The sequence below is a fragment of the Podarcis vaucheri genome (genome assembly GCF_965113315.1).
Source record: "Podarcis vaucheri genome assembly, chromosome: 10".
NCBI classification, from domain to species: Eukaryota; Metazoa; Chordata; class Lepidosauria; order Squamata; family Lacertidae; genus Podarcis; species Podarcis vaucheri.
Genome location: NC_138748.1, coordinates 4,922,221 through 4,945,655, shown reverse-complemented (window position 1 = coordinate 4,945,655; position 23,435 = coordinate 4,922,221). Strand labels below are relative to the sequence as shown.

At 42.9% G+C, this 23,435-nt stretch overlaps 1 protein-coding gene across 21 annotated transcripts in view; it reads right to left on the bottom strand.

Annotated features, from left to right (window-relative positions):
- The window catches only part of PPFIBP1 (PPFIA binding protein 1), a 120,358-nt gene that overhangs the window by 64,174 nt on the left and 32,749 nt on the right, over window positions 1-23,435 (bottom strand). For 9 of the 21 annotated variants that reach the window (XM_082240082.1, XM_082240096.1, XM_082240099.1 and 6 more), the window contains exon 1: window positions 7,380-7,500. The exons of 1 other annotated variant lie outside the window; for it this stretch is intronic. In XM_082240082.1, the coding sequence (XP_082096208.1) occupies window positions 7,380-7,413 (34 nt within the window). In that variant the 5' untranslated portion in view covers window positions 7,414-7,500. Of the gene's footprint in view, window positions 1-7,379; window positions 7,502-23,435 lie in introns of those variants that run through there. 11 more of the 21 variants (XM_082240087.1, XM_082240089.1, XM_082240084.1 and 8 more) reach the window with 3 other exon arrangements.

The window sequence follows — 23,435 nt, the reverse complement described above, 5'->3', positions numbered from 1 at the left end:
AATACACTTTGCTACCCAAGATAAAGGAAAGATTGGCACAGATACACACCCCAGTGTCACATACAGAAACCTGGCTGCTGGCCTGACTGCTGACTCTTATCTCAACACTGGTGACAGGATAGTGTCCTCCACTGCACCTGAGCCAAGACAGACTGCATAACACACACAGGTCTGCCACCCAACAGAGGCGAGAGGTCATGAGGCTTAGGGGGGATAGCCAGGGGGCTGACACAGCTGCCCCCCAACATCTGCCACTTGAGATTAATCACCTGACTTCACCTAATGGTGGGGCCAGCCCTGGTTCTGAAGCACTCTTGATTTTGGCTATACGGCTGGAAGCAAACTGTTGGGGTCTTATGTACCTGCCTCTTAGTTCTAGGGCAGGGATGGGGAACAGGCAGCCTTCCAGATGTTGCTGGAGTAGAAATCCCATCATCCCTGATCATTTGCCACACTGGCTGGGCAACAACATCTGGAGGCCTGCAGTTTTACTTAGTTAAGCGAGCTCCAGTAAAATATCTGAACCTAGCGCACCTTTCAAGTTGGCAGTGGCAGGGAGAGAGTCACAGCTGTGCCTTGGCTATAATCAAAACTAAAATTGTATACAGATGTACTTTGTAAGGGGGGAGATTTGTACCAATAGGGCATGTTGGATTTTTCAACTTCCAAATTCTAAAAATGAGGGGTGTTAAAAAGCTGTAATGTGACTTGGGAATTCAAAATATATTTTGGTTAGATTAATGTAATTTTATTTTGCTTGGTAAGTAAAATATGTGCAAACTTGCACAGAAATCATTAAAAATGATTGCCAAGTATTTGCAGTTCTATTCCATCATAATCATAATCATCATTATTATTATTAAGCATTACTTGACATTTTCAGAAGGTAAAATCAAAATTCTTTGGTTTTCCAAAAACATTTTATATGCTTCTTCATTAAACGTAGACTTAAAAAGCTAAATGTTGTGCAGTCACACAAAAAATAGTAGATTTGAATTCCTTACACTCCCAATAACATTTTTAAGACCCTGCACTGAATAAATTTTCAAAAATTAAGTTTCACCCCTTAAAATGAGACACCCTATTGTACCAAGGAGTCCTGAACCATTTGAGTCTCCTGCTCCCAGGAAGCCTGAAGTTATTTAATTCAGTTTATGAGAACTGGGCCTAAAAAGAGGAGCAACTAATCAAAATGATATTCCAGCTTTCAAATGTCAAAGAAGAAAGGAAGATACTGTAAGCAGTTTGTGCCTTTTTTCAATCCTGCAGCAAAACCAAACCACAGATGCCAAGCAATTCAACCAACCTTTTAACGAGAGAGTGAACATTTTATATTATAGAAAGCGCATACGCATGAAAATATAGCACGACATTCTTAACATTCTTAGGTGAATTCTAATACCTGTTTAGCTATTTTGCATATCTCTTGCAGGACTGCTGTCCAGAACGGTTGGATTTTAGGGCATTCCCACCACATGTGAAGGTATGTGTGTGTGGAGGCGCAGCCTCTACAATATCTTGATGAGGTTTCTGGGCGTAGCGGTGCCAGCTTCCGTGGTGTTAAGTACCACCTGTAGGTGAGATGCAGCCCTCTTTCTAGTCAGAGGGACTGTGCTGGATCCTACATACTGATCTCTCTGTGATCCGTATTTAGTGAAGGAGGAAAGGGAGGGAAAGTATAACCTTTTATCACTTCTTGGCCACGGTGTCAGCAAGCTGGTAAAATACTTTCAGAAGTTAAAATTGTGTCTGCTGTAATTAGAAATTGAATACTTAAGTTTGGTTGAGAATGTTATTTTATTTAACTTTTAAGTTTACTGTTTCTCCTTTCCCAAAGAAAAATGAGTACCATCTGAAAGATAGCATATCTCAAACAGATTTAAGATAACTCTATGAAGATTCTCCAAGGCTACAAAAAAAAAACACCTGGTGTTTACTCATTTACATTCTTTTGAACTTAATCTGGTCACCTCCACACAAACCTCATCCTTTGGGTAAATATACTTTAGATATTTCATTGCTTAGTTATGCAGCAAAACATTCCTACTGCTTATATTATTTATGCATTGAAAATCAATATACCCATTTTTCTGAGACATTCCACTTGGATCAGCAGATCTAGAGGGAGGGGGAAACAATCAAACCATTCATTTATGGATCTCCAGCTGCTAATGTAAGCAAGGAAATGCCGCACATTCCCCTATCATGGTATTGACACAGTCATGAGGCTATGAAACAAACGAGCAGATTATGTGAGCATCTTTCAGAGAGCTCTTCCAAAAGGAAAAGAATCAATTGCCTCTCCAATGTATTAGCAAAACACCAAAATCTTTTACTATACACTTTGACAAAACTTAAGACAAAGGCTACCATAGAACCATAGAAAGTAACTGGGGATGCAGGTGGCGCTGTGGTCTAAACCACTGAGCCTTGGGCTTGCTGATCAGAAGGTCAGCAGTTCAAATCTGTGCAATGGGGTGAACTCCCATTGCTCTGTCCCAGCTTTTGCCAACCTAGCAGTTCAAAACCACACCAGTGCAAGTAGATGAATAGGTACTGCTCCGGTGGGAAGGTAAACGGCATTTCTGTGCACTCTGGCACTTGTCACGGTGTCCTGTTGTGCCAGAAGCAGTTTAGTCATGCTGGCCACATGACCCAGAAAGCAGTCTGTGGACAAATGCCAGCTCCCTCGGTCTGAAAGCAAGATGAGTGCCGCACTCTACAGTCGCCTTTGGCTGGACTTCACTGTCCAGGGGTTCTTTACCTTTTCTTTTTTTAACCTTTACTTGGGATGGAATGTACCTGTGACCAGATTTATATCATCATCATATTTTCAAGTCTTTCTGGGCTTGTGCTTCACAGCGACACACTCCGAAGAAAAAAGTACCAGCAGACTTGGGGTTAACCAAAAATGGAGATAAATGTAGAAAGAACCATCTCATTTAAAAAAGGAGAGCTGTCCACACACATAAAGAAATTAACCGCTGATTGATAGCTCAGTTGGTAGAGCATGAGAGTCTTAATCTCACAGTCATGGGCTTGAGCCCCACACTGGGCAAAGGATTCCTCCATGGGGGGTGGACTAGAAGACCCTCATGTTCTCTTCCAATTCTATGATTCTACTTCATTAACTGTACATTTGAGATGGCACAATTCTATGAAGTATAGCTGGATCAGCACGGTCTAACATGCCTTTCTTCGCAGCCCTCAGCAACATGTGATGTTGCCGTCGTCCTCGCAGCCCCCCCACTGCCTTCCCAAAGCCGGGTGAGGAGGTGCTCGACTTTGGGTCCTCCAGACTCCTTCCCAAAACCTAGCTAGCACTTTCCCAGATTTGGGGAGGAGGCAAGGGGGCTCCAGGATCCTGCCAGAGCTGCGTACCCCCTTCCCAAAGCCTGATGCCTTGCTCTGCTAGCTTTGAAAAGGCGGCACATGGGGGTGGTGTCAAATTTTGGCCCCCCTCCCACCCCAATTATTATTATTATTATCATTATTATTATTATTATTATTACCCCACCCATCTGGCTGGATTTCCCCAGCCATGTGACAAGGCCGAGTGTGTTGTCCCCCCCCCCCCGGCCTTGGTATGAAATGCTGGGTGTCCCTAGGCTAGAGCTAGGCACACGTGTGTTGAACCCCTGCAAAAACAAACAAACAAACACAAAGAGAACCCAAACTCAAATACAGTCCTGGTGACTGCCAGGACAGGAAAACACTGTGTTTGTGGATGATACAGAATGGGTTGAGCCCCAAAGGAAAGCACGCCAACTTTTCTTGCAAGGTCCCAGTTGCATCTACTAACAATGATCTCAGTTACCTGAGGGACAGTCCATACAGGACCATTCACACAAAAGAGGGAGGCTTCAGGAGAAGACAAGGTTTGCAGCAGTATTTCTGGGGAGGGGGGGAACCCAGGGGAGATTTCCCCCCTCCCCTAAAAAAAGCACTGCAATGTGAACTGATCGTGCTCAGTGGGCACAGAATGCTGCCTCACTGCTGGAGGAAAGCAGGGCGAGGCAGGAAGAAAATAATCTCAGAAGCTGACCATTAAACCCCGCCATTACACTGTACAGAATTTTAGAACAACAACTAGAAAACACAAAAGCAAACAGCTGTGGCTTGAAAGAAAACTGAAAAGTCTGTTTGGTGTTTGTCAACCTTCCCCGTCCTGTTGCCCGGAAGTAACACAGGGAGCAAGGCAAAGTCTTCCCAAATATACCTGCCAGGCCTGCAACACTGGAAGCACAGGGTATTTGCCACTTTTCACTCATCTTGACAGAAAAATTACACACAGCAGCTTGCGGCATTTTCACTAGACAAGGAGAAATTCTGTTTTGTTTAAATATATATACTGTTTGTTTGGCACCTCAACGACCTAGGTGCTTTTCCAAAATACAACGAGAAACCAACTTGTGCCCAAAGCTGCCTACAGCCAACTTCAAAACATGGTGTTGGAGCAGTTTTTCTTGCTCCTCAGTTTTTGTAAGAGGCAGATCTTCTTGTTTTGCCAGCTCTACCCGCAATCAATCTTCTTGTCCTCTGGCACCAGAGGGAAGATTTACACCCAATCTTCTGGGCTTCACAGAGATTTGTGCCAGCAGAATGCTGCTGCAAATCTCCAGGGCCCCTTCCTTCCAATGGGCTTCTGTCAAATGGAGCAAGCCCACTGTTGCAAGAGATACACACACCAAGGATCATGCCCCAAAGCCCTAACGCTGGCAGGGATTTCAGACTGTCACCTTCATCTGAAATATACACACCTTCTTCTCTCACACACATTTTTATCTCTTCGTTCTGTCTCTCCAAGGAGCTGAAGGTGCCAGATGTGAAAGCTACCCCATTTTGCCCTCACAGCAATTCTATGAGTTTTCTTCAGGTAAAGCAGAGATTGGCACCTATGGCCCTCTAGGGGTTGTTGGACTCCAATCCCCATTACCCAGTGCAACCAATGGGATAATGGGAGTTGTAGTTCCCCGCTAAGGGATTGTGATTTGTCCAACACCACCCAGTATGCTTCACAGCTAAGCAGAGATTTCAACCCAAGTCTACCTAGCTGAGAATCACCACCACTCTGTTAATACCTGCTTCACATACATGCAACAGAAACTAAAATCTCCAGTTTAAGTCTGAATGTCAAAACTATGCTCCACAGGGAAGGGCGATACAACCCTTTCTATAAATTAGCAGCGGCTGCAGAATTTCTGATTGAAATTTATTCTAGCAGCTGTTGCTTCTACATCTCTTATTAGATGCTCATTAGAATCATAGAAGTTGGAAAGGACCCTGCAGGTATCCCATAAGGGAATAAACCTGCAACTTTGGAGTTTTCAGCACCACACTCTAACCAACCGAGCTATTTAAGACACAGAGACTGCTTAATTTTCAGAAACTATATACATTTGATTCTACACCATGCAGGCAGTTACAGGCAGTTACTCAAGTAAGAATTTGTACCCTGGTGCAAACAATGGCATTTGGGTCACTATTTATTTCATCAACTATGCTGAATACTAGAACTATGTTTTTCAAAGTAACAAGGTTAAGTATGTGGCGGGAGAAACAGTTAAGATACCAGAAGAACCTCAACAATGTAAAAAAGGAAAAGAAAAAGGAATATGTTCAACAGTCCATGACAGGCGTGAAACAAGATGTGATTTGTTTTATCTGACCAAAACAAGGAAGTAGCTTTATTTGCAAATGCAACTGAAATTCCTTATCAAACTGAGCTATGGGTTCACTTCTTTTGAACAGAAACAGCTTTGTTTCTCTTCAGCAGAAGAAACCCTCAACTGGACTACACCAGTATGCTCTCCAGTACCTCCTATGCTGCCTGTGAAGTCTCAATAAATATTCCCTTTATAAAAAATCCAGTTTGCTCTTCCTGCTCAGTTCCTATATAAACTGGCTCACCCTCTCCTACATTGTAAACATGCCCACATTTCGCTGGATATCAGGAGTGGCTGTCTTGATATCCTCCTCCATTTTATTCTGAGCACAGGAAAAGTGCTCTCTGGGAGCAAGCAAAGTGACAACTGAGATGCCTAAGCTATTTATGGATCTCCCTCTTTCTCTGCTCTTTTAGGTGTGGCAGCTCCTTTGTATTATGCCACACCTATCCTAAGAGCCAAGGCCTGTTTTCACAGCATCCGCTGAAAACATCATGTAACTGGTATTCAGAGGCATAGTGCCTCCAGCAGCCCCCATGGCTAGTAGCCACTGACAACCTGACCCTCTATGAATCTGAAAATTCTGTTTTCAAGCCACTCAAGTTGGTGATCATCATTACATCATGTGCAAGGAAATTTTACAGGTTAACTATGTGTGAGCATGGAATACGGTGTAAAGTTCTGGTCGCCTCAAAGAAGGATACTGTAGAGAGAAAATTCAGAAATGGGAAACCTAAACGACTGAGGGGTTGGAACGACTTCCTTATGAGGAAAGATTACTACAGCTTGGGCTTTCTGGTTTAGGGAAAAGGTCAAGGGGGATATGAAAGTGGTGTTTAAGATTGTGCAGAGGGTTTGCCTCTTGAGGTAAAATAGGAACCTGCCCCCCCCCCGCCCCCCAATGAAAGTGACAGTTGGAAGCTTCAGAGCAGACCAAAGCAACTTGGAGGTGCAACGAGCAGAACTTTACACCGTATTCAAAGTCTGGTGTCACCATAGATTTGCATAATGAAATTACGATATTGCCAAGTTTATCTTCAATCCTTGCCCTGGAATGGAATTCACATTTTTCATGCTGTCACACACTGGATCACTACATTCACATGTGTTTTAGTTAAAATAATTATATGAGGATTGCCTCTCTTTTGAGACAAAAAGTCATGCGACCGTAACAGAACGTCTCCCAAGTTACTGGAATAACACCATCATAATCATTGGGCTCACTGCCGGGTGAACTCATAACAAAATACTCATCGACACAGTACATAAGAACTTAGGAGCTTGAGAATTGCCTTGATGGATCAGTTCAGAAGTCTTGCAAGACACTCCTGAGAAGCTCACACAAAAGTCAGGATAGCAATTTTCTCTCTCCTTTATACCTTTTCTGCTTCACAAATATTTCACACTGGAATTCTATCTTTAGAGTCAATATTATTTAAGACTCAGAAATAGAATTGTTTTTTAGTGGTGCTTATATTTAGTTCTTAAATGCTCTGTACTTAGTTTCCATGGATAAAATTACAACATGGATGTGAGCTTTCAACTCTCCCCTACTCAGACATCTTGGTGACGAACAGGCGGGGGGACGGGACAGGAGGCAGCAGCTAACTATTCTATTCTTAGGTTTACAGAATGAAGTGAAAATGCTACTCATAAGAGTATTGACATGCTAGCAGTTCCAAAAGTATAATAGGGTTTTTCCAGATATCTCACCTCTCCTTTCGGAGAATAACCGATTTCTTTCCATGGCGACTGTGGCGTTTGCCCCTAGGATGTGTCAATGAAAGGGTTGAAATGGGTGTGGTGTGACTGGCCAGTGAGAATGCAAGGGGGGAGTAAAAGACAGAGTGGGAGGTTTTGAAAATCAGCTGAGGTCTGGGGGTTGACAGTTGAGGGTTGTCAGTTGGGAGTTGAGGCTTGGGGGTTGGAGAAGGAAGAGGGTGGAATACGCAGTGGGTTGGTTGAGTTGTATTGGGAGAGAGGGAGAGGAATTGTTAGGGAGTTAGATAGAAAGCTGGGAATAATTCAGTCTGAAGTTGTAGGAACTAAGATTTAAGATTTAATACCCCTCCCCACCTTCTCACTATATAGAAGGATCTGGCAACTTCTGTTTCAGTGTATCTGAAAGTGCATGCACACGAAAGCTCATACCAAGAACTAACTTAGTTGGTCTTTAAGGTGCTACTGGAAGGAATTTTTTTAAGATTTAAGAAACTGACAAGAGAAAAATAAACCGACACCATACGCTTATTTCTGCACTTAAAAATAAACTTGATTATTTGTTTACGTTAACAACTGTCTGGACTCCGTGTGTCCCCGGGGTGGTGGCAGCAAAAAAAGCAACCGCGGTGGTGGCACAGGGTCCATAGACCGTGAAACGTCCGGGGGCCCTGTGTGATTGCCACAGCGACATTTTCCCTGGCCTAGCCAAGCAGGGGGGGGGGTCCCTCATTGAGCAAGTGATTCACATCTCAGCCATACATGAGCAGCTGATCACACCACACACACACACCCCAGGTGAAAAACTCATGTCAGGAAAGGAGGAAAAGAGGCCATTTTCAAAGCTACACATAAAAGACATAAATTACTGAGGGAAAAGGGGGGGTTATTTTCTTTTGTAGTTTATTCTTGCTGTTTGTAAAATATAAAAAGTGATGTTATTCATTTTGCAACAAACAAACAACACCCCCCAAAAAAAAAAAACTGAGGAAGAAAGTCAGCTGGGACCAGAAGTCAGAAGCAAAATTTAGTAATGACTAAACATAGCCTCTGGGTGTTGTTGGAATTACACCTCTCCTCAGTCACAACCAGCATGTCCAGTGCTCAGGGATGGAGGGAGTTTGAGTCCAGCAGCACAGAGAGACACTCGGGTCTCTTATCCGTGGTCTATACATTCAGAGCTTACCGTATTTTTCGCTCCATAGGACGCACTTTTTCCCTCCTAAAAAGTAAGGGGGAAAGTCTGTGCGTCTTATGGAGCGAATGTGTGTTCCCTGGAGCCAAATCGCTGTTGTCCTGTGCCCCTGGGCTGCTCTTTGGGGGTGGGGGGAGGAGCCACGCGGCTCTGCCGGCCGCCTCTGCTTTCCCCTGAAGCCCGGACAAGGTTTGCAAGCAGAGGGAAGGCTGTGTGTTGCTGGGGTGCTTTTTGGGGGTGGGGAGCTACACTGCTCTGCCTGCAGACTTTGCTTTCCCCTGAAGTCCGGACAAGGTTTGCAAGGTTTGCAAGCAGAGGGAAGGCTGTGTGCTCCTGGGGTGGAGGGTGGGGGTGGGGAGCAGCAAATTGCTGTCTCTCAGTGCCTCCTAATTCAACTGCAAAGGATTGCCTAACTGGATTCTGAGCTCCATTTGAAGTTTAAAAATAGTAAGTTTGGGGATTTCTTCAAGTAGCAGTTTTGGGGAAATAGTCATAAATACATGCAAAGCATCTCCACAAACCAGTACAGTAATAGTAATTTCAGCTAAAACTGAGCAGGTATCTGGCTCAGGAACAGTTTAAACTGCACAGCTATAACCAGACATCCTGTGTGTGTGTGAACCATGTTCCTAGTAGCTAATCTTTACTGCTGAAAAGAGGCTCTGATATTCCACTCCAACTCTATAATTCATTATACAAATTCTTACAAGTACAGTCCACCTATACTAAACCAAAAACATTGTGTTCTCTTGGTATTGAATGGAAGCTATTTATCTGCCCTCTTTTCCTCCTCTGTTCTTTGCTCAGTCACTCCATTTTGAATCTTCCTTTCAAAACAACCAGGCCTCTTTTGAGAAAACTTCAGAGATTTAGGAACTGGAGCACAATCATTGGATCTTTAGCTTCACAGTATTTTAATATTCTTTTGGAAGCCGCCCAGAGTGGCTGGGGAGGCCCAGCCAGATGGGTGGGGTATAAATAAATTAATTATTATTATTATTATTATTATTATTATTATTATTATTATTATTATTATTATTATTATTATCTTTTTGCTGTTCCTCCATACTCCAAGCACTTCTCATTTGCACAGCCCTGGTTTCTCTCCCTGACTATTAATATTCTTGATTATTAACAGTAAAATGCTCAAATTTTAGTTTTTGTAACTGCTGCCAATACTGACTTCCCAGTGATAATGAAAACAGCTACATTATAATGGAATGTGTCCTTTTTCCATTCTCATCATTATATACCATGGCTCGCTTTAAAGCAGCAAAGTGGACAGGAGCCACACACTTTGCTGTTTTAAATAGTTTAGTACAAAATTTGAGTCAGATTTTTTTTTCTTGTTTTCCTGCTCTAAAAACTTGGTGCGTCTTTTGGTCAGGAGCGTCCTATGGAGCGAAAAATACAGTATTCACACTTCCCTTTCCTTTGCTCTTTCCAGGCACAGTATGTGCTTTAAAACGCCAAGTCCGAGCAGCCTATTTTGCAATGGAGCTTTCCCCACGAAAACCCACTCTTTAAAGCTCAATCTGAGCAAATGGCAATCCACAGACAACCTGACCTGATGTTTGTTCCACCTGAGGGTTTTCAAGGAGAAAGCTCCAGCACAAAACAAAAACAAAAACCAGCACTCGGACACAGAGCTTTAAGTGTGGACCTGTGCCTGGAAAGAATAGGGCAAAAGGTAAGGGTCAATGGTGGCAGCTGAACTGGGAATGAGGGCAAGAATTGATTGTGGCTTGAGGTTCCTCATTTGCAGGATGCACAGGACAGAGAAGACAGACAGAGAGACAGAACAGCAGGGAGGAAGAAAGAGGAGCAGCTCCAGATACCTGCCGCATTATAGAGCGTGCCATTTCAGGGGGTAAAACTTAATTTTCACAAATTTCTTCAGTGAGGAGTCTTAAAAATATGTTTTTGGCTGTGAAGAATTCAAATCTGCAATTATTTTTGTGACTGGACAACATTTAGCTGGGTAAGTCTATATATGATTAAGAAGCACATAAACTGCTTTCAGAAAACCAAAGAATTTCAATATTACCTTCTGACAATGTCAGTTAATGCTTAATAATAGTAATAATAAAATATCAATATAAAGCAACTACAAGTACTTGGCACTCACTTTTAATGACTTCTGTGCAGTTTTACACACATTTTACTTACCAAGCAATCTAAATACTCATTTAATCAAAATATATTTTGAATTCCCAAGTCATATTACAACTTTTTATTAGCACCCCTCATTTCTTGGAATATGGAAGTTGAAAAACTCAACACATTCTGCGTACCATAAAGACTTCTGTGCAAAAACATCAGTCATCACATTTGCACACTGCCAGGGCACCAAAGAACTCGGGCAATGTAAGTGTCTGCATGGTGTACTGAGAGGGACGTGGGGCTCATTAGTCGTCATCTATCGCAGTGAGTTGCTCAATTGCTGAGACGGCTAGAGCACCGGTGGCGGAAAACTCATTCTGAACTGGACCAGACACAGTTAGAGCTCAACGTTGAGCCTACCAAGTGGTGATAGTGATGGCAAATAGGACCTTCTTCACCACCTCTATTGCATCTGCAGAAAACAGCAGCAGGAGACTCTTTCAGGTGGTTCACAGTTTAACAAAACCACCTTCACCATCGGAGCCTGGTAAGGACCCCAGGATCTCCTGCAATGATTTTGCAAAGTTTTTTTTTGCAGATAGAACGTGGTGTTGGGGGATGAGTGTTCAGCCCCCTGGGCTCTCACTTGTGGGGTGCCTCAGGGTTCCGTCCTCTCCCCCATGCTTTTAAACATCTATATGAAGCTGGTGGGAGAGATCATCAGGGGGTTTGGGCTGGGTGTTCATCAGTATGCGGATGATACCCAGCTCTACCTCTCTTTCAAATCAGAACCAGTGAAGGCAGTGACAAGAAATAAACTGGGATGGGGGGGTGGAATAACAACTCCTAGCAGTGATTGATTTATAACACAGAATGCAACTACTTTATAATATGATCATGCGACATCCAAAAAGTATAAAACAATGCAGCTATGAATATGGAAGATTCCCAAAATATAATTATAAATGACAACTAGAATTGTCCTCAGTATCATTTGATGCTATTTCCTCTCTTTTGAAAAGATTTCTATCCATATTCTGCAAATAAAAAAATATTTTGATACTATACTATACACTCTGAACTGTTTAAATGTTTCTTTCATTGTCCTTGCATCTACCACGCTTGCCATCCTCTCCTGCCACACAGCATGGCATGCCACACCTTTTGAGAACCACTGTTGTAACCAAAAGGAATGCTACGTGTCAGTCTACTGAACCTTATGAAAAGTTTATTCATAAACGGAGAACTGTTTCTTTAATAACACCTTTTCTGCAGTCCTAATCAGCAAACTTTCTTGCTACGGTTTTAAAAGTCAAGCACACCCACTGTTTTCATGGTGCATTTTAATGAAATATCACTACATTATTTGGCTTAAAGGCAAAATTAGCCTTCTCTAATGAGATAATCTTAAGCAGCTTTTGATGAAAGAACATAGCTTAGCATTCTTCACATTTGTCTTTGTGCCCTACCACCCTACTTTAACTTTACTTTTTGAAGACCATTGGGTGGACTCAAAGATGGGTAAAGGCACCCAGTGGGGAGGTGGGGGGGCACTTCTTGTAAAACCAGAATGTTAAAGATGGCATTCATTAAAATGCTAACAAAAATAATTCAAGCTAAAATCAGTTTAGCCTCCTCCTCCCTATAAACCTAGAGGATCAGTTTCTACTGAAATAGAGTGCTGAGCAGATATTCAATGGCATTCTGACATTTATGCTGATATGCAAAAGCTTCTAAAATGTCATTTTTGGTGCCAGCTAAATAAAAAGCTGCTTAAATAAAATTAAATGACCTACATTGTTGCACACTACATCCGAAATACTGACTTTTCTCCCCTAACAATTAGTCAAGAGTCGACCGGCCTTATCTCAACAGAGACCCAGACAGAGAGAGACTCATGCCACAAACACAATGGCACAGACATTTGCCAGGTAACCATTGCTTTGAATAAAAGGGGCTGATATCGAGAGCCCGAAAGGCTATCTCCCTTTTCTTTTTTTGGAGCTTACCAAAATAAGAGGTGCCATGTTTTGTAATCCAAGCAAAATGTAAAAACTGTTTGCAAACCCACTTCTATCTCCAATTGGAGCTAGTTAGCAAACACAATGATGACCACACTGAAGAGCTCAGCACAGTTACCTCCAAATATTAAAGAGGAAAAGACAGAGACAGGCTCCACAAGCCACAGTTTGGGATACAGAAGAAGTGAGAGAAAGACAATACATATAAACAGAAATGGGAAGACAGGGACAGAGTCTAAAGAAACATATTAATATGGATCCTATGTTGCAGATTGGGGGGGGGGTTAAAGATGTCATGTGTTTAAATGTGTAATTATTGCTGGTAGGAACCAGAATATTCCAAAAGCAGAATTTAACTGCCATAATGTATTAGGATAGACTCATTCATACAATGCAGAGATAGTATTAGTTACTTCACACTTGTAGCCTTTGCCGGAACTCCTGCTGTTTCTGCATGCATGTGCATTGCTGCTGTCACTGTGCATTCACACATGGTCCTTTGGAATCTGCAAATGTTCTGTGAAATAAAAGGTCACACACAAGTTTGCTGGCCTGAAGCCATTCCACCTTGCTGTGAGTCTCTCAGATCTCACCAAGTCAAGAAACATCAGTCTGAAGTTGGGTTTGAATGAGAAACCTTCAGCACTGTTGCTGTGGATACAGACAACATGTCTGCTGTGCCTAGGGCACTTCCATTGGTTTTCTGTCAGTTTGGGGTTTAAGTCCCGCATTAAAATTATCACATAGAAATACTCTAAAAGAGATGCTAGCTAGAAGAAGCCTATTTGTCTTTCTGTGATTACGTTGGATTGACGTTTGCTTCAATAAGTGTTTTTCTTGCTCCATATATCGTTTTTCCAAAGGGTTTGATGCTCAGAGGGGAAAGAAGGGAGATCATAAATCTGTAGTTCTATTTCTACCCAGCACTCTGGAAAGCAAGCCTCGTGGAACAAATGAACATGGTGGAAGCAAGGAGAGGGCTCTGGTGAACCCCAAAGACTTGGAAGAGGACTTCCGGTTCCAGTAGCGAGCATGAACAGTCACTCCCTTGAGCTCTCCAGAGTCTGGGGGGCTCTGGTGGAGATATTTGGGGACAGTGGGGCGAGCATTCCACTTAATCTCTCCAATTAAGTCGGGGGCCAAAGTGAACCCGCAGACACCTGTTAATGCCTGCTTTGGTCTTAGATGGAGTTAGAAGACCTCACCAAGAAAAGAGGGGCAGGGGGCTGAGTTTCACCATGACTCCATTCTTGAGAATGTCAGGGTCCATAACTGAGTATGCTACAGATCTCCTTTGATTTCGAACAATTTGGACAAGTGAAAAGGGAACCCAGCCAACTTGATGTCGTCAAAAGCTGCTGGAGACTATTTGACGGTAAATTGCAGGTTTGGAAAGATGTTAATTTCTGCTACAATGGGGCTGTGGAAGAGGGAGAGGATAGACAATTTCTACATATCATTTTCTTCGCAAGGGTTCTCTGCAACTACCCTTCTCCAAGGAACGTAACTGTAAGAATTCAAGAAGAGTGGACCTTAAATATAAGTTAACTTTGCTAGCTAAAAATTGATGGATCCTGTAGTGTGGGCAAATGAATTGTTGGGTGTTGGGTGGGCAAATCTGCCTGGCTGGGAAGGGAGGAAAGGGTTATTTAAATAAAAATGTTTTTGAGGGATTATTCCTCATCCTCCCCAGATTCATTGAACAAAAAATGTAATAAAGACTGTGGGTTAAAGTTAGATTTAGAGATGATGGGCCAAAGCATTTGGAAAGAGAAGGTGAAGCAGCGTTTGAATCCCAGACCGTTGTAACTTTATAAAATTGAATATATCTGGCAAAGAAGAATGAATCTGGAACTGTGAAGGACAGAAGATGGCTTGTATGGAGTTGGCTTTGTGCAGAGGAGAGGAATGTATTTAGGATAATGTAGAGTTGCCATATTTCAAAAAGTGAAAATCCAGACACAAAAGTCCCCCCCCCCAAGAAGTTTTTAAGCTATTTTTTAGGGAAATCGCCAAAAAACCAAACACTTCCGGTTTTCATGGGAATAATGTTCACTCCCCGCACCTGGTATATACTGTGTCAGCATGGACAGAGCAGGCACCAGACACCAAAGCCTGGGAACTTGATATCACCAAGGATTGTTTTGCTGCCTAACAATGAGGATCTGGAGATCCTATGGGTTGCTGGTATGTGGGGAGCAGGAATGCAATACTGCGGTTGAAGATATATTGTTTACCATCATTACGTCAGACTTTTGTGCACGTAAAATGGCAGGAGGAATAAGATGCATTTGTGGAATACTGATTTATTACTACAGTCATACCTTGATTTTCGAATTTAATCCATTTCCGTTCAACTCCCAGAACAGTTCGAAAAACAAGACGCTCCTGCAGCCAATCAGAAGCCGCGGAAGCCGCACTTCTGGTTTTCGATCGTTCAGGAGCCGAAACATTCAAGTTCAAAGGTGTTTGCTTCCGAGGTTCTACTGTAATGATTTTTGTGGGCTGACAAAGTAAAGAGCAATTCTGCTTGACATTTGGGAATATGTTATAGTTACTGTAAATAAATGTCTAAGCAGGAATTAAAATATGTACAGCCGATGGCAAATGAAGAAGGGGAAAAAATAAATAATAATAGTGATAAAATGCTAAAATATTCCAAGTATTAAAATGGAATTAGGAAATGTATGTCACATTGTGGTGCTGGAGGAGACTCTTGAAAGTCCCATGGACTGCAAGAAGATCAAACCTATCCATTCTGAAGGAAATCAGCCCTGAGTGCTCACTGGAAGGACAGATCCTGAAGCTGAGGCTCCAATACTTTGGCCACCTCATGAGAAGAGAAGACTCCCTGGAAAAGACCATGACGTTGGGAAAGATGGAGGGCACAAGGAGAAGGGGACGACAGAGGACGAGATGGTTGGACAGTGTTCTCAAAGCAAGTAACATGAGTTTGACCAAACTGTGGGAAGCAGTGGAAGACAGGAGTGCCTGGCGTGCTCTGGTCCAGGGGGTCACGAAGAGTCGGACACGACTAAACAACTAAACAACAACAACGTCACACTGAGTAGCAAGTAAGTAAGGGGAAAAAAACATCAAGGAAGCAGAGTGGGAAGTCAGCTTTTAAATTTGTATTAAATTTGAATTAATTTGATGATAATTTGTTAAAATTTTTGAAAAGCAATAAAAAATAATTGCCAAAAGGCCCGGAAGAGGTGGTGAATAAGAGAAATGGGAAACGATGCCAATAAAGTCATCCAAGAAAATGTCACAGGATCAGAGGAGAGACAAAGGAAGTCCATAATGCGGCCTGTGCAAACTAGCTATGGATGTTATAAGACTCTTGGTGAGAAGCAGAAGGGCGGGCAAAAGGGATTTCCAAGAGTTCCAGGCAGGCCAGCCCAGCCCAAATGCTGGAGGCTGGCACTGGGCTGAGCTGGCTACGCTACTGAACAAAAACAAATGGCCTTTACCTTTGTGATTACAGTAGGCAAGAAGGCTTAGGACCAGGCAAACATGTTTGAAAAGCTTGATGAATTCCAGAGCTGTATCTGAAGCTGTGAAATATAATTTCGGTTTTTACTATTTGCATTTTCTGCTTGGGGCACCAAAACCTATTGCCCAACTGATCCACGAGCCTTTGCTTATCAAAAACTTTTATCTTGGTACAGGAGCAATTAGCCATCAGCATCATTCTTGAGGCTACAGATGCAAAAGGAACACAGTTGTGTTGCAAGGAACAGTGATCTAAAATAGCAAGTAGCTTGCATAGCTAGGATTCTATGCAAACAAGGGCTGCTTATTTAAGCTACAAAACATGTATGGTAGTGATGCCCCAGTTCTGTAATACAGTCCTTCTGGAAGCATGGATGGCCATGTGACTGTTCAGAGTTCACTGTTTAATGCTGAGCTTTCCAAACATTAGTGTGTCAGCTGCAGTGTATAGATATGTTGTGTGAACGCTCCCCGTGCTCCTTATGGTGCTGGAAAGGGGTTAGTTAAACCTCCGGCTTGCTAGTAAAACTGAATTACTGTGTCACAAAATGATGCATGTCTAAAAAGTGTATCACTAATATGAAACGCCTGGAAAGCTCTGATTGTACTCCCACCCTTTTAAAAGTGTGAATAACATCTGTCTACTTCATAGCAGGCAAAAACTGATTTATTAAAACATAAACACAATTGCAATTAACTATTATTTCAAAATTCAATTACAGTTGAATTTGTAGGAAGCCTATGTACAGAGAAAACACCACTGTGTTTAGTCCTTTTGTGGGGGTGGGGGCTAGATGAATCGTTTCAGAATGGGTAAAGATTACTATCTGAGAATGAAATTGCTGCTGGAGTGATGAAACTCCCTTTGTGAAACGTAATCTGTTTAGCAAATGTGGAATGAGGGTGTAGGAGTGGAAACTGCTTCTTGCTTCTTAAAATCTGTTTGGGCTCCTTCCCATAGTGCTCTCCAAATAGCACATCTTCATTATGTCTTTCTCAAGCTGTCACATTTCTGTCAAAATATGTTGTATGATTAACTTGCTATTTCTGGGCATGCCCAGTTCCAAGTGTGGTGGAGAGGGAGGATTGTTTGCATATAGATGAATGGTCTAGAAATGTAAACCGTAACAGCCCATTTTCAGGTGCTGGGCTGAAGTATTAAGGCTACAGTCCTTATCTACACTTACATGGGAGTGAAAGACCCCTGAACAAAAGTAGGACTTGCTTGCATAGCATCAGACGCCACAACTCATTTAGTCTGTTGCCCTGTGTTAGGACTGGCCAACGTCCAGTGGGAAGCTTTGTACTACTATTTATCAGCCACCACCTATCTGCACTTCTAATACACAAGGGAGGTTGTACTGCGTAGCAGTCATCCCCACTGCCACCCTGCACACTTTCAACAGCCATGGGGAGGAGCATCGTGCACATACAGAGATCTTCCATGTGAGGGGTTATCCCAGATCATCCAGGATCCCTCTTGCACAAACAGATTGTATGCACACACACGTGTTATGTGTGAAGAGCTAATTTTCCCTGACGCAGAGACATGCATTTTTACAGAGCTGCTTGTTTCTTCAAACTGAAGAGCATTCACTCTGAGCATTCACCAGAGCTGAAACACTCTGGTATATCTTACCAACAGAAACTGGTCCTGTGAAAGCTGCACCCTAAACTGGTTCATATTCAAGCCTAGTCTCACAATTACACTACACAGAGGATCCATTACGAGCCATGTGAATTTCTGTGGGAATACACAACACGTACCACAGATTCCAGATTCCAAAGAATATCAATTTTGCTTTTTTAAACACCATTTTCTAAACCTTGTGGCTGAAGACCAGCTGGGAAGTTTATGTCCAAGAAACGCTGAAATCTCAGCACTGAAAGAGAAGGGTGAATGGATCTGGGAATGGAACCATGTGCACCGCATAGCACACTGCCCCTCTCAACAACAGACCAGTCAGAACAGTAAAAAGCAAATTACAAAGAAGAAGAAATACACAACTGTGCTGAATTTGTAAGACACATACAGGTTATAAGACTCAGCTTGTCTAGTGCAGCATGTAAATGCTGCAAATAACTATCCATTGTAGAAATGAGGGCTGACAATAATCTGACCCATTATGGACACTGGCTCTTGAAACCTTACAAATTACAGGGGTCGTTTGGCCTTCACAATGAAACCTGCCAATCCAGACCTGCAGGAAAAGCAAAGAAGAATCTACATTCTGCAAGGAAACATGATGATCAAATTCTCAACATATTTGTCTTTTATTCTCTAGGATTCACAATGACACCCCTAAAGCAGCAGCACAATCAAAACAAATCATTAAAAAAATCTTAGCCTTGTTAAAGCAAGAAAGTGCATAAAAAGCACCCTGCTGGATCAGGCCAAAGGCCCAGCTAATCCAGAACTCTCTTGTCACAGCAGCCAACCAGAACCCCATGGGAAGGCATGAGAGAGTACCCTATTTTTTGCTCTATAAGACTCACTTTTTCCCTCCTAAAAAGTAAGGGGAAATGTGTGTGCGCCTTATGGAGCGAATGCAGGCTGTGCAGCTATCCCAGAAACCAGAACAGCAAGAGGGATTGCTGCTTTCACTGCACAGCGATCCCTCTTGCTGTTCTGGCTTCTGAGATTCAGAATATGTTTTTTTCTTGTTTTCCTCCTCCAAAAACTAGGTGCGTCTTGTGGTCTGGTGCGTCTTATAGAGCGAAAAATACGGTATTTGGTTTTCCCTCTTTGTACTGTTGCTGACTCTTAACACAGAACCAACTCATAGCTACAGCTCCTGGTTTATTGGAAGTCCGTGAGCCTGGGCTTCTAAACCAGGCATAGGCAAATGGCCCTCCAGATGTTTTGGGACTACAACTCCCATCATCTCTAGCCAACAGGACCAGTTGTCAGGGATGATGGGAATTGTAGTCTAAAAACATCCGCAGGGCCGAGTTTGCCTATGCCTGTTCTAAACCATGGCTTAGCTCCCAAGGATGGCAGCAGCAAGAGTGGGAGGAGAAGCAAAGCGGCCACGATTTTCTAACTGTGCACCATCATGTGTGCTTGGGTTGCACCAGCCCTTAGCACTATGTGAACCAGGCCACTGTGAATTTAAACCTGACTTCCGTTACACACAATGTAGATTAAAGTAGCAGAGAATGTAGATTAAAGTAGCAGAGACAAATGAAAAGGATATGGCGCTACAATAGCAGGAATCACAGTCATGAATCCCTCCTAGACAAGCCAGTTAACAACTGCTGCTCAGTCAGAGAACTTACAAACTACTATGCAATTTAGCTGTAGTGATTAATTACTTAATGGTGGCTGAGCATTTTAAAGATACAGTGTGCCAGGCAGCTGGCAAATACCATTAGTCAATGGTGAAATGAGATGTCTTCTCTCCCCCACATGGAAGGCAGGAATCATAAACCAAGAGATGTCCCCTCCCCTTCTTCCGCAGAAAAAGAAGTAGGAGATTTAGCAACAGAGCACACAATAATTGCCTTGCTGAGGAAGATGGTGCTGGTCATGGCCATATGAAATTTATGGGATTAAGCATCCAAGGGAATAAAAATCCTCGCATTACCCAAATGGGTTTCTGCTTGCCAGCATAATCTTGTGTAAACACACAGAAATGGATTTGTCACGGCCAGAGAACAAACTGCTATCTTACAAAAAAAGGTTAAAAGGTAAAGGATCCCTGGACAGTTAAGTCCAGTCAAAGGCGATTATGAGGTGCGGCGCTCATGTCGCTTCACACAGCAATGAAGAGACATTATTTCCATCACTGTAAATGAAGCAGCTACTGAATGAAACAAATGGATATTATTTTTCAAAAGATAAAAGAAATGCTCAGAGGACAGCTCCATCAACATAGCTATTAGTAAATTGAACCTCCATGACCAAAGGCAGTAAAAATGTGCAGCACCAGAAACTGGGGATAAAGAAACTGTGAGCCTCCCTAAGGCAGCTGGCTGGGCACACAAAATGCAAGATGAAACAAACCCTTAGCCTGACCTAGAAGGGCTCTTGATGGGGTGGTTTTGGGGGGTTAAAAACAAAGTCATGTGTGTGCTCCCTCATCACTCATAAGCAAAGACTTACAATGACCACTTTTATTTCCAAAATGGGCATGCAAGAAGACACACAATAAGCGTCTTGTTTGTACACATGAAACTGCTTTATACAATATTGTCTAACTATCTGCCCATCTAGGTCAGTATTATGTAAACTGGGTTAGCACTGACTCTCTGTGCTCACCTCCTGGGACTAAGGGCTCATCCACACTTGTCCTACCACATTCTCCTGGGAAAACCTTCTCTCTACCACTCTCTACCATTGTCAGGGCAAATGACAATCAGGTGTTCCATGGATTGACTTTTTCTGGTTCTTTCTTTCTTTCTTTCTTTCTTTCTTTCTTTCTCTCTCTCTCTCTCTCTCTCTCTCTCTCTCTCTCACTGAGCGCCATCACATGCATGGAAGTACTGCCTATTGAGTCCAGTGAGGCTGAGGCAAGTTGGGCTTCTCCGCTGTTAAAGTCTCCCTACAAATATATAAAACTGGAATGTAAGGGAGAAGCTTCTGCTTGAACTCTCCTTAAGGTTACCTATTTTTCTATATGCAGAGGTTTTATTTTTATTTTTAAAGGATAGGGATGTGTCTAATCATGCAATTGCCTTCCTATAATCTGAAATGATACAGACCAGGGACATCTCACCACATAATAAGCCACTTAGCAAGCAATACTCTAGATAAAGTGAGGCAGAGATACCACCATAAATATTACAACCAACAATTTAGCATACACACTAGATATAAAGATAGATATAAACAATTTAGCATACACACTAGATATAAAGGAACATGTCTTCCCTGCACCACGCATTACAAATTCTCAGAGGAAAACAAGGGTGGTATTCAACCAATGTTTACTCAGAGTAGACAGATGAAAATTAATGAACATGTTTAAGACAGGCCTATTAATTTCAATAGGTCTACTCTGAGTAAAACACTGCTGAATATCAACCCATGTTCCTAGAAATATAGACAAGAGATTATTGTCTGACACTGAAACAACATTAAAGTAGCTGCAAGGTGAGCCTCTCTAGGAAGGGCACTCCAGAAGTGAGGTGCCACCTGCTTTATCTCAGCTTCCAGGGGCGTACTTTACATTAGCCCATCAAGATTAGCTGACTAGTAGATGGGATTGCACTCAGGCATAATCCATCTGTGAAAGTGAAGGGCAGACAGCATGCAGCCTCCAGATGTTGCCAAGCACAATCCCCAACTGCCCCAGCCAGCAATGACCAGCAGCCAGGGATAATTAGAGCTGTAATTTGGCAACATCTGAAGGGCTACACCACTGGTGTAAACCATGAATAGATGGGTGCATGGTGGGAAAAGTGTTATTTGTTTTAATTCAGGCTTAAATTGGGCTGTTTTGTAAGCCATTGCCTGAGAATACGTATACAGGCAACTCCCGTTTGCACACGTTCAAAGAATGCACGACTGTGCACACACGCATCACCATAACCTGGAAATAACTGAAAAGGGGGTGGGGCTGTCATGGTTTACACACACGGGGGGGGGTCAGGAATACACACAACCCACGCACAAAACGGTTGTTGCCTGTACAGAGCTTTTAAAGTTACGTGCTATAATAGCAGAGTAGTCCATGCTAAATAGAGCACAATCTGTGCACATTAAGCTCTTTTGTCCTACATCAATCTGAGGAGTGGGCTATGTGTCTTGTTTGCTCCTTTACCACCAGAAGTCATCCCCCTGCGGGAGCTACTCAATTAAACAAAAAGGCAAACAAAACAGAGACATGTATCAGTTTGCAACTCTTGCTCAGGGACAGCATCTCTCTGGGAACACAGAATACCCTCTTGAGGAGATTATGCCTAATGAAACAGGGATGTTGACCATTCATCACAGCTGATGATGAGCAGAGAAATACAAAGGAGAGGTGGAGATAACAGAACAGACTACTCAAGGTGGAAGGGCAAGACAATGCTGATGTTCACCTGAACTGTAACTATGCAGCTGTTCAGGGCAAGCTGATCCACATATATAGTTTGATACCATGCCCGGTGGTGGGAGGAAGCATGAAGGACAGAAATGTTGAAACCATTTGGGGCTAATTCATGTATTATCACTGGAGTGTGGGAACCACTGCTAGGTGTTCAGGTTCTAAGCCACACCAGTAATATCTGGGCACAAAGACAATGTGGACTGGGCAAATTGTGTGGCAATATGAAGCCTGCTTTTGGAAGAAGTCACATTATTTATCTGCATCACGTGGTTCCTATTTCTAAATGCTTACTGGCTGGACGCAGAAGAATGGCAGGAGGCACCAGAAGGCCCAAAGGAAGAAGGCTCAGAGGCCAGAGAGAAGTGGTGGGACAAGAATGAGTGGTCACAGGGAGAAGAGAGGGAAGACTTGGAGGAGAAGGTGTTGGAAGCTGAAGAGGTAACAGGGTTTAGTGAGCAGGGAGACTCTGTGGCAGAAGAGGAAGAGAGGAATCAGGCTGGTGAAGAAGCCAGGGTGCCCCCCCCCAATCCTGTGACAAGTTCCCCACCTGTCTGGTCTCCCAGGACTAGGAGTGGTATGAAGCAGAGAGAGCAAAGACAGGCGTGCCGGTGTAGTCTCAGGTTGCTTGGGGGGGACCCTGAGGAGAGGAGACTTAGGCAGTGTGGGGGTGCAGGGACTTTCAGTCTCCACAACTGCCTCAGAGGGGCAAGACCTATTGAAACGTTCCTCTGCTCATTCATCTCGCTTTTTTGGTTGTTTTTGTTTGCAGGCGGAGGGAAGGAATAAGAGAGAGAGATGAAATGCAAGTATGTACAGAGAAGACAGTAAGTAATTATGAATGAATCATCTGCACCAGGCAACCGTACTATTTGGTTTAGAAAGTAATTATACCACAAGGCAAAAATTAAACACTTTGCAACCAGCCCTTGACCTTTTTCATACTACCTGGCATTCCTGGATTTGCCTGTTTTGTACTAGACTAAATAAGAAGATAATGGTAACTTGCAGTTTAGATTTGGTAGGCACTGGAGAATGTTTTGGGACATGCCAGACGTGTTTTTAAAAGTGGCGGGCAGGGTTTACTTGGACAGAAATGGAAGCAGACTGCTGGCGTCTTTCATACTAATCAAAAAGTTGCCAAGCAGCTTTTAAACGGACCCCCAGGGAAAGCCGACAGGAGCTGGGCAGCATCCAGTTCAGA